The sequence below is a fragment of the Rhinatrema bivittatum genome, chromosome 5, assembly GCF_901001135.1.
Source record: "Rhinatrema bivittatum chromosome 5, aRhiBiv1.1, whole genome shotgun sequence".
Taxonomy (NCBI): domain Eukaryota; kingdom Metazoa; phylum Chordata; class Amphibia; order Gymnophiona; family Rhinatrematidae; genus Rhinatrema; species Rhinatrema bivittatum.
The window spans coordinates 314043918-314056874 of record NC_042619.1 but is presented as its reverse complement, the minus strand read 5'-3'; the positions used below and the strand labels follow the sequence as shown (position 1 = coordinate 314056874).

The 12957-nt window shown below is 44.6% G+C and overlaps 1 protein-coding gene across 1 annotated transcript in view; it reads left to right on the top strand.

Annotated features, from left to right (window-relative positions):
* The first annotated feature begins 4591 nt into the window (after positions 1–4591).
* The window catches only part of TLR7 (toll like receptor 7), a 66597-nt gene continuing 58231 nt past the window's right edge, over positions 4592–12957 (top strand). Inside the window, exon 1 of the mRNA XM_029604339.1 lies at positions 4592–4678. Coding sequence (XP_029460199.1) covers positions 4604–4678 — 75 coding nt within the window. The 5' untranslated portion in view covers positions 4592–4603. The remainder of the gene's footprint in view (positions 4679–12957) is intronic.

Here is a 12957-nt window from a genome sequence, read left to right as displayed (position 1 = left end):
TTACTAGCTCTTGTGTCTCTGACCCTGAAGACGCTGGCCATTCCAGGCACGGGTACCACAGCGGTGCTGAAGATGAACCCCGTCCTGGTGTCCCTCCATCAGGCCTCATGCTATTTTCCAATGTTGCAGGCCGTACAACAACTGATTGACCTGGAATGGAATGCCCTGGAGGCCAGCTTCAAAGGAGGACGGGCCTTAGAAGCCCTATACCCCCTGGAACCCACGGCCAAGGAATTCCTATGGTTCCCAAAAGTGGATGCCATGGTCTGTGCCATCTCTAAGTGCACAACCATCCCGGTCGAAGGAGGAGCGGCACTCAAGGATGCCCAGGACAGATGTCAGGAAGCCATTCTCAAACAGTCCTTTGATGTGGCAGCAATGACCCTGCAAATCGCGTCCTGCTACGCTATAATAACACATGCCTGCTTGCTTCTCTCCAGAGACGCAAACACGTCAGCTGAAACATTAGAACCGGCGATATTCTTCCTCACGGATGCGACCTCAGACCTAGTGCACACCTCAGCCAGGGGAGTCTCCTCCATAGTTGCAGCCAGAAGACAACTATGGCTCCGAAATTGGTTGGCCGATGTGACCTCCAAAGCGAACCTCATGAGAGTGCCTTTTAAAGGATCCTTCTTGTTCGGAAGCGAATTGGAGAAGCTAGCCAACAAATGGGATGAATCTCCAGTACCTCGCCTACCGGAGGAACAAAAGAAACCAGCGCTCCTCTCCCTGAAGAACCAAGGGCAGAGGTGCACAGCACTTTAGACCGTACAAGAACACATACTACCAAGCACGTCGCCCCACAGGCAGGTCCCAGTCCTTTCGGAACAGAAACAACAAGAGGGGAGCAGGTTCAGGTACCAGCTCCAGCTGTACCTCACAATGTGAATCAGCAGACCCATCCACAGGAAGACGTCATAGGGGGCAGACTTACCCTCTTCTGCCAAAGATGGATCGAGATAATGTCAGTCAAGTGGGTCCTAACCATCATTCAAGAGGGATACTATCTGGACTTCCACAGCATCCCTCCAGACAAATTTGTGAGATCACCGTGCCACTCCCTCTCCAAGAGGATGGCAGTGGAAACCACACTGACAAAACTACTCAGCCTAAAGGCGATAACCCAGGTGCCCATGCACCAACAAAATACTGGGCACTATTCCATCTATTTTATCGTTCCCAAGAAGGAGGAAATGTTCCGGCCCATCCTGGATCTCAAGACTATCAATCGTTACCTGAGAGTACCACACTTCCGCATGGAAACCCTACGCTCAGTCATAAGGGCAAAACAGCCGGGAGAATTCCTGACTTCACTGGATATATCTGAAGCCTATCTCCACATCCCAGTCCATCACGACCATCAGCACTTTCTACGCTTTGCGATACTGGACCATCATTACCAGTTCCGGGCGCTACCCTTTGGACTAGCTACCACCCCTCGGACTTTCACCAAGATCATGGTGGTAGTGGCGGCAACACTGAGGAAAGAAGGAATCCTCATACATCCTTACCTGGACGATTGGCTGATCAGGGCAAAATCTCCAGAGGAAAGCCACCAGGCGACCACCAGTCAAGAATCTACTGCAGAATCTCTGGTGGGTCGTCAATACAGCCAAAAGCTGCCTACAACCCTCCCAGTCACTAGAGTACCTGGAAGTCTGATTCAACACCAAGCAAGACGTTATCCTCCCCCCGCAAGGAGAAGGAAACGGATGGGCCAACTGCGAAAACTGTTGAACTATGCTCGCCCCAAAGTATGGGACTACCTCCAAGTCCTCGGTCTCATGACATCAACCCTGGAAGTCGTTCCATGGGCACTACAACATTCCCTACTGTCACGATGGGACCCGATGTCCCAGAACTACTCCATGCACCTCCAGCTACCAGCAGAGTTTTGGACATAGCTCCAATGATGGCTACAAGAGGACCACCTGAGCAAGGAAATAAGACTGTCCCCACCAAACTGGATCTTGCTCACCACGGATGTGAGCCTGCGAGGGTGGGGAGCCCACTGTCAGGAACTGATGGCCCAGGGACAGTGGGACAAAGAAGAGGCGGGATGGAACATAAACTGGCTGAAAGCCCGAGCAGTCAGTCTAGCTTGTCTATGATTCAGCTACAGACTCCGGGGTGAGTCTGTCAGAGTCATGTCGGACAATACCACAACAGTTGCCTACATCAACTGCCAGGGAGGAACCAGGAGCCAACAGGTGTCCCCGGAAATAGACCCCCCCCCCCTCATGGCATGGGTGGAAACAATCCTGCAAGGAATCTCAGCCTCCCACATCGTGAGGAAGGACAACGTCTCTGCGGACTACCTCAGCAGAGAGCGCCTAGATCCAGGGGATTGGACACTGTTGACCACAGCCTTCAAGTTGATAGTAAACTGCTGGGGAACCCCAGCTATGGATCTACTGGCAATCCGGTCCAATGCCCAAGTTCCCAAGTTCTTCAGCCGCAGACGAGAACCCCAATCCCGGGGAATTGACGCCCTCATCCAGACCTGGCCACAGGAAGACCTGCTGTGCACCTTTCCCTTATGGCCACTACTGGACAGGATCATCCGTAAGATAGAACACCACAGGGGACTAGTACTTCTAGTAGCCCCGGACTGGCCAATAAGCCCATGGTATGCAGACATGCGAAGATGTCTTGCGGGGAACCCTCTGTGCCTTCCTCCACACAGGGACCTGCTCCGGCAAGGACCGATCCTCCACGAAGATCCAAATCGATTCTCTCTTATGGTCTGGCCATTGAGAGGACTTGCCTGAAGAAGAGCGGATACTCGAAGGCAGTGATTGATACCTTGCTCCAAGCACGCAAGTTCTCCATATCTCTAGCTTACATACAAATATGGAGAGTATTCGAAGCCTGGTGTGAGGACCGCGAGATCCTTCCTCAGACAGTCAAAATCCCCATGATCCTGGAATTTCTGCAGGACGGCTTGAAGAAGGGGTTGTCTCTCAATGCCCTCAAGGTTCAGGTGGCCGCGCTGGCCTGCTTCAGAGCCAAAGTAGATGACATCAGTCTATCAACCCATCCAGATGTTTCCCGTTTCCTGAGAGGGGTCAAACAAATCCGACCACCCCTAAAGTGGCTGTTACCCCTATGGAATCTCAATCTAGTACTAGACTCCTCGCGGGAACTTCCTTCAGACCAGCACACGGTCTGTCACTACGGCTCCTGACCTTGAAGACTGCATTCCTAGTGGCAATATGTTCAGCCCGTCACATCTCCGAGCATCAAGCGCTATCCTGTCAGGAACCGTTCCTCAGGTTCACACCAGGATCCATACAGCTACGCACTGTCCCCTCCTTCCTACCGAAAGTGGTTTCTCAATTTCATCTAAACCAAACCATCTCGCTACCATCTCCAGACAAACATAAGGACTCGGAAGACTCACGCCTTCTTCGCCATCTTAACGTCGGCAGAAGTCCGAAACCTGGAAAGATCGGAATCTGTGCGTGAAGAAACAGGGGGAAGCGGACTCGCGGGCAACTATAGCCCGCTGGATCAAATAAGTAATCAAGTCAGCCTACGTAGAGGCAGGGAAGCCTCCACCTCTACGAGTCAAGGGCCCAGGCAGTGTCCTGGGCAGAAACCAAGATGCTGTCGCCCACTGAGATCTGTCGGGTGGCGACATGGTCCTCCATACACACCTCCTCCAGGTTCTACCGCCTGGATGTCCAGGCCTGGGAGGACACAACCTTTGCAAGGGCAGTGCTAAGTGGGCCAAGGGCAGCCTCCCACCCTGTACGGAGTAGCTTTTGTACATCCCATTGGTCCTGAGTCCATCTGCAACACGCTAGGAAATGAAGAAATAACTTACCTGATAATTTTGTTTTCCTTAGTGTAGACAGATGGACTCAGCATCCCGCCCACGGCTGCCCCGGAATCCGGAAACCTCGGGTGGAAAAAACCCCAAGAACAAGACAAGCATGGGTAAGCCAGGTATTACCCCTAGCTCAAGACAGCCATAGTTGCCGGGTGTCGGCGTTATCCGGTTGAGAGCACTGGCGGTCTCCAGTTTGGAAATCAGTTGAACCAGTCCTAGTTAATCAAGTTAACCAAGTTAATCAAGTTATTAAAGCACACATATATCCACTATTGCTTTTCGAGAAGAATACTGAAGAGCTGAGCATGCTGCACGGGTATATGTAGGCTGATGTCAGCTTTGAAATCTGACTCCATCTCCCATCTGCTATCAGGAGTACACTATACCCATTGGTCCTGAGTCCATCTGTCTACACTAAGGAAAACAAAATTATCAGGTAAGTAATTTCTCCAATATGTGTGCATTTCCAGGGAAAAAGAGATGATGTAGAACAGTTCCTCTTGACACATGCATCGTTCAACTAATTGTCATTTTTTTGAACTAAAGCTGAACATGAAAACTGAATATGTTTGTTGCATATCCATTTTGACACATGCACAAAAAAGTAGACTGCTGTTTATCTGAGAATAGTAAATTTGAGGTATCAAGACCGAATTTAAAAAAAAAAAAAAGAAAACCACAGTCAATGAGGAAGTAGGTAGAAGTGGGAGCTGTTTCGGTTGTCTTTTCATACTATATATCCGAGTTGTGCTTTTTGGAAGGAGAATGACTTCTTCCAGGCTCTCTTTCACCTTCCTACATACGTTTTCTTCAATCAGAAGTCTTCCTTCAAGCCTCATGGTATGTTTAACTTTTACTTTCCCAAAATTTAAAATACTCAGGAGTAGAAGTAACTACCTCAGGTTTTGTCAGTCATAGAACTAAACAGTATTGTAATCAGTTTCAAAAACACTAGTGGCCACAGAATTTGAAATTTTTCGACCTAATACCACTGCATTCCCTTTATTTTACTATAGAATATTTCCTGTACTCATAACATTGGTTTTTATGTAATTGCTTTATCTCTTTTAAATCAGTTTATACACATGCAAATGAGTTTGTAGATCCAGAGAGTATCTGTGGCATGCGCAAGTCATATGTGTGGACTATTTCCAATATATATATATATATATATATAATGGAAACCGATTTTCCACTGTACTCATAAATAAGGGAAGCGGTTATCAAGTGAGCAAGGAAGATCCTAACTACTATTAATATTTCTACTTTAGCACTTCTATGGTGAATCAGTTCAGTTCATGTTAGCCTTCTTCCTTTACTGTTTCATGGGCATTTGGGATTTATAATTAAAAAAATATATATATATACCAGGAAACAAAAGAAAGTTCTAGGAGTGATTTTACATACTCATTAAAGTCACTGTACTTATTGATCCCATTACTTCCTTTCCGTAGAGCAAACTATGTGCCAACAACTTTATCCAAATTGAATATAACATAAGTTGTTGCAGAATATTTGATACTTGGGGATCTTTATCAGTTCAAATCACCACCTGCCAGATAGACTCCATGTTGCTCAGTAATGGCCAGCTTAACAAGTTACGATGTCATGCAACCTATGGAGTTGTGCCTAAGAAGCAGCAATTATTTCCTTCCCTTCAGTTTGTTACTTGGCCAGTTTAACATGGTATGGGGGGGGGGGGGGGAATATTAAAAACTGGTCTTATCTAAGACATGTAGCTGCAAAATTGGAGAAAATGAAAAAAAAAAAAAAAAAAGACCTTTCAGGATAGTCTGGTCTGAATCGTGTGACATTCTGAAAGTGGTCTATAAAGAGGAAGCAGGTGTTGAAGCGATCTTATGTAACAAAACTTGTGGCAGCAGCTACTTTAGTAGGAATTAACATATATCATCCCCAGATTGCTTCATTTCCTGTCTTTCAGCCTCTTCTCCAAACACATTTTCACACTCTGCAACTTTCAAATTGCATTACTTGTTCTGCTTTGGTAGGAGTTATTCTTGAAAAAAGCTCACAGGAAAATATGCATAACATAAAAACATAAAAGACTGTCATAGATAAACAGAGTGTGGAATTTCTCACTTAAAAGTATATTTGTATTGACCACCAAAATGCTATTCCACTCGAGTGTCTTTAATCATCGGTCTCTCAAAAATTTTTGAGCTTTTTGATTATGCATATAAAATAAATAAGAGTTTCTAAATGGGTGACACTTATCTGTATGTATGGTCCGTTAAAAAGATATTTACCTTGGCATCTTTGAAATATATATCTTTTCAACGGACCTTACATGCAGATAAGTGTCTTTTAGATTATTAGGATTATTAGTTCCATCACCTGCGCCTGCCCATTTGGTGGAAAGTTGAGATTTCGCCTTCTCCATAGATGGTTCTATAGCATGGAATGCTCTTTCTGAACTTTTATGGTTGCTATCTGACAAAATCAGTTAAAATTAAAAAAAAAAAAAGAAAGTTAAAACCCTCATTTGTTCCTTGAAGCATCTTGTCTGAAGGATTGAGTCGTCTTATCCTCATGCTGGTAGCTGGTTTTAAATAACTGTGTTACACCAGTCTGAATGAAACCCTCCTGTTACCAGGGAGCTCATTACTCATTTATATTTTTTTGGTGTAACTGTGGTTTTATTTTATATATGTTTTAATTGTAATTCGCTTTGGTCTGTACATGTAAGTAGTGAGTAACAAATTTAATTTAAAAAAACTAAATTATGTAAACAACTCCTCTCATTTTATGTACCTGTAGCCATGTTTTTCCCAAGCTGTTTCAAGGCCCAACATACTTGCAAATATTTTGCTCTTCCCAGAGACTATAATGAATAGAACCTCCATGGGTTGACTATTTCTCAAGGTGCGTACTTTATTTTGAGGTAGTGTACAAACAGGTAAACAAAACAATTTCTGCATCTTTGTGGTTCAATAGAACAGTTTTCCCTTGCAAATTCAATGTAGTAATAAAGGTAAAACAGATTCAGGTTCAGTTCAGATGTAAGGAGATGAAACAGCACCAAATTTCAAATATAGCATTGGTACCTCCCTTTACATTTATATCCATATGATTGCTACATCTGGCCCCTATATCACTGAATATATGTCACTATAGAGCTTTAGTCCATCAACTAGTTCTAGTATTCTGTTACAGCTGGGGCAACTTTCTCAAAATTCTACAATTGTGTTCTTCATTTAGCTAAAAAAAGAAATACTGTGTGCAGATATGATGGAGCACATAGGGTATTCCCTGTTTTGCCTTATTTCTTCAAAAGCTGGAAAAATAGATTAACCTTAAACACTTACACCCAGGTTGATATGTATCACGGGTGGCGGTCCATGAAGTTTTGGAGGGAATTTTTTATTAGCATGGTTTGAAGGTGAATGAGAAGGCATATAGGGAAAAATAACCCTTGCTATAGTTACACAATGTTAGGTTCTATATTAGGGGCTACCACCCAGGAAAAAGATCTAGGCATCATAGTGAATAATACTTTAAAATTGTCGGCTCAGTGTGCTGCAGCAGTCAAAAAAGCAAATACAATGTTAGGAATTATTAAGAAGGGAATGGTTAATAGAACGGAAAATGTCATAATGCCTCTATATCGCTCCATGGTGAGACCACACCTTGAATACTGTGTACAATTCTGGTCGCCACATCTCAAAAAAGATATAGTTGTGATGGAGAAGGTACAGAGAAGGGCAACCAAAATGATAAAGGGGATGGAACAGCTTCCCTATGAGGAAAGGCTGAAGAGGTTAGGGCTGTTCAGCTTGGAGAAGAGACGGCTGAGGGGGGATATGATAGAGGTCTTTAAGATCATGAGAGGTCTTGAATGAGTAGATATGACTCAGTTATTTACACTTTCGAATAATAGAAGGACTAGGGGGCATTCCATGAAGTTAGCAAGTAGCACATTTAAGACTAATCAGAGAAAGTTCTTTTTCACTCAACGCACAATAAAGCTCCGGAATTTGTTGCCAGAGGATGTGGTTAGTGCAGTTAGTGTAGCTGGGTTCAAAAAAGGTTTGGATAAGTTCTTGGAGGAGAAGTCCATTAACGGCTATTAATCAAGTTTACTTAGGGGAATAACCACTGCTATTAATTTCATCAGTAGCATGGGATCTTCTTAGTGTTTGGATAATTGCTAGGTTCTTGTGGCCTGGTTTGGCCTCTGTTGGAAACAGGATGCCGGGCTTGATGGACCCTTGGTCTGACCCAGCATGGCAATTTCTTATGTTCTTATTCTCTGGAGAGATCTGATGTTTGAACCAAAAAACTTGTCTTTGATCCAGATTTTAATTGGAACCAATCAAGAGACAAATAAACTCTTTCTGTGCTTTTAATAAGGCTAACAATTGGAACCCATTTTCTTGGCAGTGTCAAGCCTAAGTTTCCTGGAAGGGATGAATTCTTGTATAAACCTGGGAAGAAGACCCCTGATGGACTCAGTAGAACCTGATTCAGTGAGTCTAAGATGTCATTCCTGTGCAACAATGGCCACATTTTTGAATAAGAAATTTCAAATATTTTTCCAGGTGCATTTCTTTGCAACTATCTAGACTGAATCTCAGTCACTATTTTCTACTCACTCAGTTTTATGAGATTCTTTTGTTGCTACTAGCTTTGTTTTGACTCTGTATAATCTTCAAGTTTGGCACCTCATTGTATAATCCCTAAAGACACATGGGATGTCAGAAAGTGGAGGACTGGGAAAATAACTTGAAAGGCTCAGAGCAGCAAGGAAATGGAGAAAACAATAGCTAAGGTATTAAAGCAGAGAGATTCATTTTTTATTTTTAAGTCTGTTAGTGAAAGGAGAGAGTGCAGAGGGAGGACAAGACAGAGCTGAAAAGGATGACTGGGGGAAAGATGATGAGGGGAACCCCTCCTCCCCAAAAAATGACAATTAGTTTCAATGTTTACCAAAGAAGTAGTTGGAGAAAGACCAGAGATAGATGGCATGAACACATCTATAAATATATCCAAAGCAAGAAACCTGTGAGGGAGTCGGTTGGACCATTAGATGATAGAGCGGTTAAAGGGGCTCTTAGGAAAGATAAGACCATTGCAGAAAGACTAAATGAATTCTTTGCCTCCGTGTTTACTAATAAGGATGTTGGGGAGATACCAGTTCCGGAGATGATTTTCAGGGGTGATGAGTCAGACGAACTGAACGAAATCACTGTGAACCTGGAAGATGGAGTAGGCCAGATTGACAAATAAAAGAGTAGCAAATCACCTGAACCAGATGGTATGCATCCTAGTGTTCTGAAGGAACTAAAAAATGCAGCCCTGCATTTTAATGATAGGTTAAAATTTGTAACCTATCATTAAAATCATCCATTGTACCTGAAGATTGGAGGGTGGCCAAGGTAACCCCAATATTTAAAAACGGCTCCAGGATCACGTGATGTGGTGGGCTCGTTAGCAGCACGCTAGCTGAGCTCCAGCCATTGACCCAGCCGCACAGCTTTTAATAACTATTTACAGCTGACCACAATCTCTCATTTTACCTACAAATATTACCTAAACTTCACTGCTACTCAGCACCAGAGTTCGGGTGACTTATGGCAACCAGAGCGGTGAAAAAAGACAAGGAGAAGTCGCGGGCCCTGGAATCTAAAATGGCAACCGTTACTAACTCCGGGGATGACTCAGGCGAGGAATCCTTGGAAGAAAAAATCTCGAACGCGGTTGTCTCAGCATTGGATGGTAGATTACACCAGCTATCGGAACAAATCGCAGAGGTCCGTGCCTCCTTTGCTGAAATTGACGGCCGCGTGGAGAAGGTTGAGGGACGGGTCTCACTCGCGGAGGATGACCTCGGCGCACTGGAACGTCGCGTGGACGAGTTGGAGAAGGCTGCCAAGGTTAGAGATGAAAAAATCGACGACCTTGAAAATCGATCGCGCCGGAATAATCTTCGATTTGTGGGCTTCCCTGAGGCACTAGTAGATGCGGATATCCCGCGATTGCTTGAAGTGTGGCTGCTCAGCGTGGTTCCCTCCCTAGCCTCTCCCTCGGGGGGCTTGTTGGAAAGAGCGCACAGAATAGGCCGCAGGATGGAGGGATCTCCGAGTGGCCGCCCACGTGTGATCATAGCCCGATTTCTACACTTTGCCCACAAATCCCTGGTATTACAGCACTTCAGGAAAGCACAAGAACTGTTCTATGAAACCCACAAGATCCTAATTTTCCAGGATTTTTCTCCCCGGGTGACTCTTCGTCGGAAAGAATTTGCAGGAGTTTGTACGGAACTTTACAAGAAAAACATTCGTTTTGCATTGCTGTTTCCAGCTCGCCTGCGAATTTCCTATCAAGGCGCTATTAAACTTTTCACAACGGCGAGTGAGGCCCAAAATTATGTTAGCACTCTGCCGCCTATGGAAGCAGTGCCGGTATCTTGAAACCCTGCTTTTGTTGCTGAGTAATGATTTTCTGCTTTGCTGTTTGTGTATTAATTCAAGCTCTCCTCGTATGTGCTTGTACCTTTGAAGGGCTCAATACGCCAACAGGATCCTCCTGGGTTGTATTATACTTCACAGGGCTGCCCCGACGTTTGTTCTTAAACTGCTTTTTAGTTGGGAATCTGTTTTTTGTGTTCTAGTTAGCAGGATTGACCTCAGCTATACAAGTTGTGAGTTGGGCAGTTCTTTTTTTTATTTTTTTTTTATTCTCTTTTTTCTTACTGTTAATTAACATGTCAGCTCCCTTTTTACAATTGGTTGGGTTGATGGCTGAGCACATTGTAACACCTCGTGCTCTCGTTCCCTTCGGGGGATTTCTTTTGCTCTCTAGAAATAGAGGGTATTTACATGGGTGACGGAGTCTGTTATGGGGATGGGGAGGAGGTGGGGGGGGGAAATGGGTTATGTACAGCACATTTTGCTATTATTATGTTTGCGCAAGCCTATTTCTTTTTGTTGATCAGTGTGACAGACTACTGGGTAGCGCAGGTAACTTTGCGCATGGGTATTGATAAGTTCTGTCACAGCGCTCTGGAAGGTGGAGTTTTTACAGAACGCCTCGGAGTGGTGTTAACACTAACCACTAGTTTTTCTTAAAATGGCGCAACAGATTGTTACTTGGAATGTGGCCGGTTTGGGCACGCCGGTCAAAAGAGAAAAAATCCTCACCAGGCTTCAGAGATTGCATACTAATATAGCTTTTCTCCAGGAGACACACCTGCTCCCGGCAGAGGCTGCAAAATTGAAGAAAAAGTGGGTAGGTCAGCTTTATTATGCTTCAGGGTCCTCTAAGAGTAGGGGTGTGGCGATCCTTTTACATAAAAACATATCCTTTATATGCCAGGACCAGGTGGCAGACCCAGATGGTCGGTTTATTATCGCCAGGGGCCTTCTTATGGGCTCCCCTACAATATTGGCATCGGTCTATGCCCCCAATACGTATGATCATGGTTTTTTCTTACGCCTACTCACCTCTCTTACATCTATGGGGGATTATCCGCTAATTGTGGGGGGTGATTTTAATTTTGTTATTGATTATTCCTTAGATAGACACCCACCGAGGAAGGGCCACCAAATTAGTGAAAATAAGGGACCTAACCTTTTATGTAAGAATTTACATTTGGTGGATCTCTGGAGAGCACTGCACCCTCAGGAAAGGGAATTTACTCATGTTGCTCGGGCGCACCCAGTATGTTCCAGACTTGACTATCTTTTAATTTCGGAAACCCTGTTTCATAGGTTCTCAGCGGCGTCTATTGAGACTCTTGCCATATCAGATCATAGTCCAGTGGTGGGCATCTTGGGGCAACAGGGTGGTCCGCCTCCCAGTCAGTGGAGACTGCCCTCCCATTTGACAAATGACCCAGATTTTCCCAAATACTTACAGCAGAAATGGGCTGACTTTCTGGAATTTAATAGTCCCCATCTTGCTAATCCGACTCTCTTCTGGGAGACTGCTAAGACAGTTATTCGTGGAGAGATAATTAGCTACTCCAGTTTTAAAAAGAAGCAGCTTAACAAAGAAATATTAGATTTGGAAACAAGGCTGCGTATCCTGAAGCGACGAGTGATTGCTTCTGGGAATGATACGCTCCTTCCTCAACTTAAGTCACTTCAAGTAGCACTTAATGTGTTACTACACACTAGGGCAGCCAACACCCTCCGATTTCACCAATTTCAATTTTTCCATCATGGTAATAAAGCAGGTCGTTTGTTGGCCCGCTTACTCAAGGCCCAGGCAACTTCGAAGCTAGTAACCAATATGAGAACCCCTCAGGGGAAAATGGAGACTACCACTCCGGAAATTGCAAAGGTTTTCTCTCATTATTACCATGCACTCTATTCTGCAGAACGGGTGGAGGAATTCGACATAGATAAATTTCTTCAGTCTTTGCCCCTCCCCCACTTAACAGAGGAGCAGTTGGTCTCCCTCCAAAAGCCCATTGATCCCGGGGAAGTGATAGATGCTATAAAAACTCTACCGGATCAGAAAGCTCCAGGGCCGGATGGTCTTACTGCTCTCTTTTATAAGTCCCTATCTGCGGATCTGGCCCCGGTACTTCAGAAAGTATTCGAAAAGCTGGTTGAGGATCAGGAAATGCCCACTAGCATGCGGGTGGCTACTATTGTAGTTCTTCCCAAAGCTGGCAGAGACCCCACGATGCCTTCCTCATACCGCCCAATCTCATTGTTAAATTTGGATATTAAATTGTATGCTAAAATCTTGGCGAACAGATTAAAACCTGTCATACCCTTGTTGGTGTCTACTGATCAAGTGGGATTTGTGGCCGGACGTAGGTCCACGGTTAATATCCATAAGGTTTTATCAGCGATAGAGACATGCCACTTGTCCCAATTAACAGACCCTTTAATAGTCACCTGTGATGCCGAAAAGGCTTTTGATAGAGTGGCCTGGCCCTTCTTACGGAAGGTTCTGACCAAGTTGGGTTTTTTTGGCAGGATTCTGGATTATATCACTGTGCTATATTCTAACCCTACGGCCAGAATTTTAGTGAACGGTGCCTTGTCTGAGGAATTTTATCTGGCTCGGGGCACTAGACAGGGCTGTCCCCTCTCGCCGCTTTTGTTTATACTGACTGTAGAGCCTCTGGTGTGCAAGTTAAATAA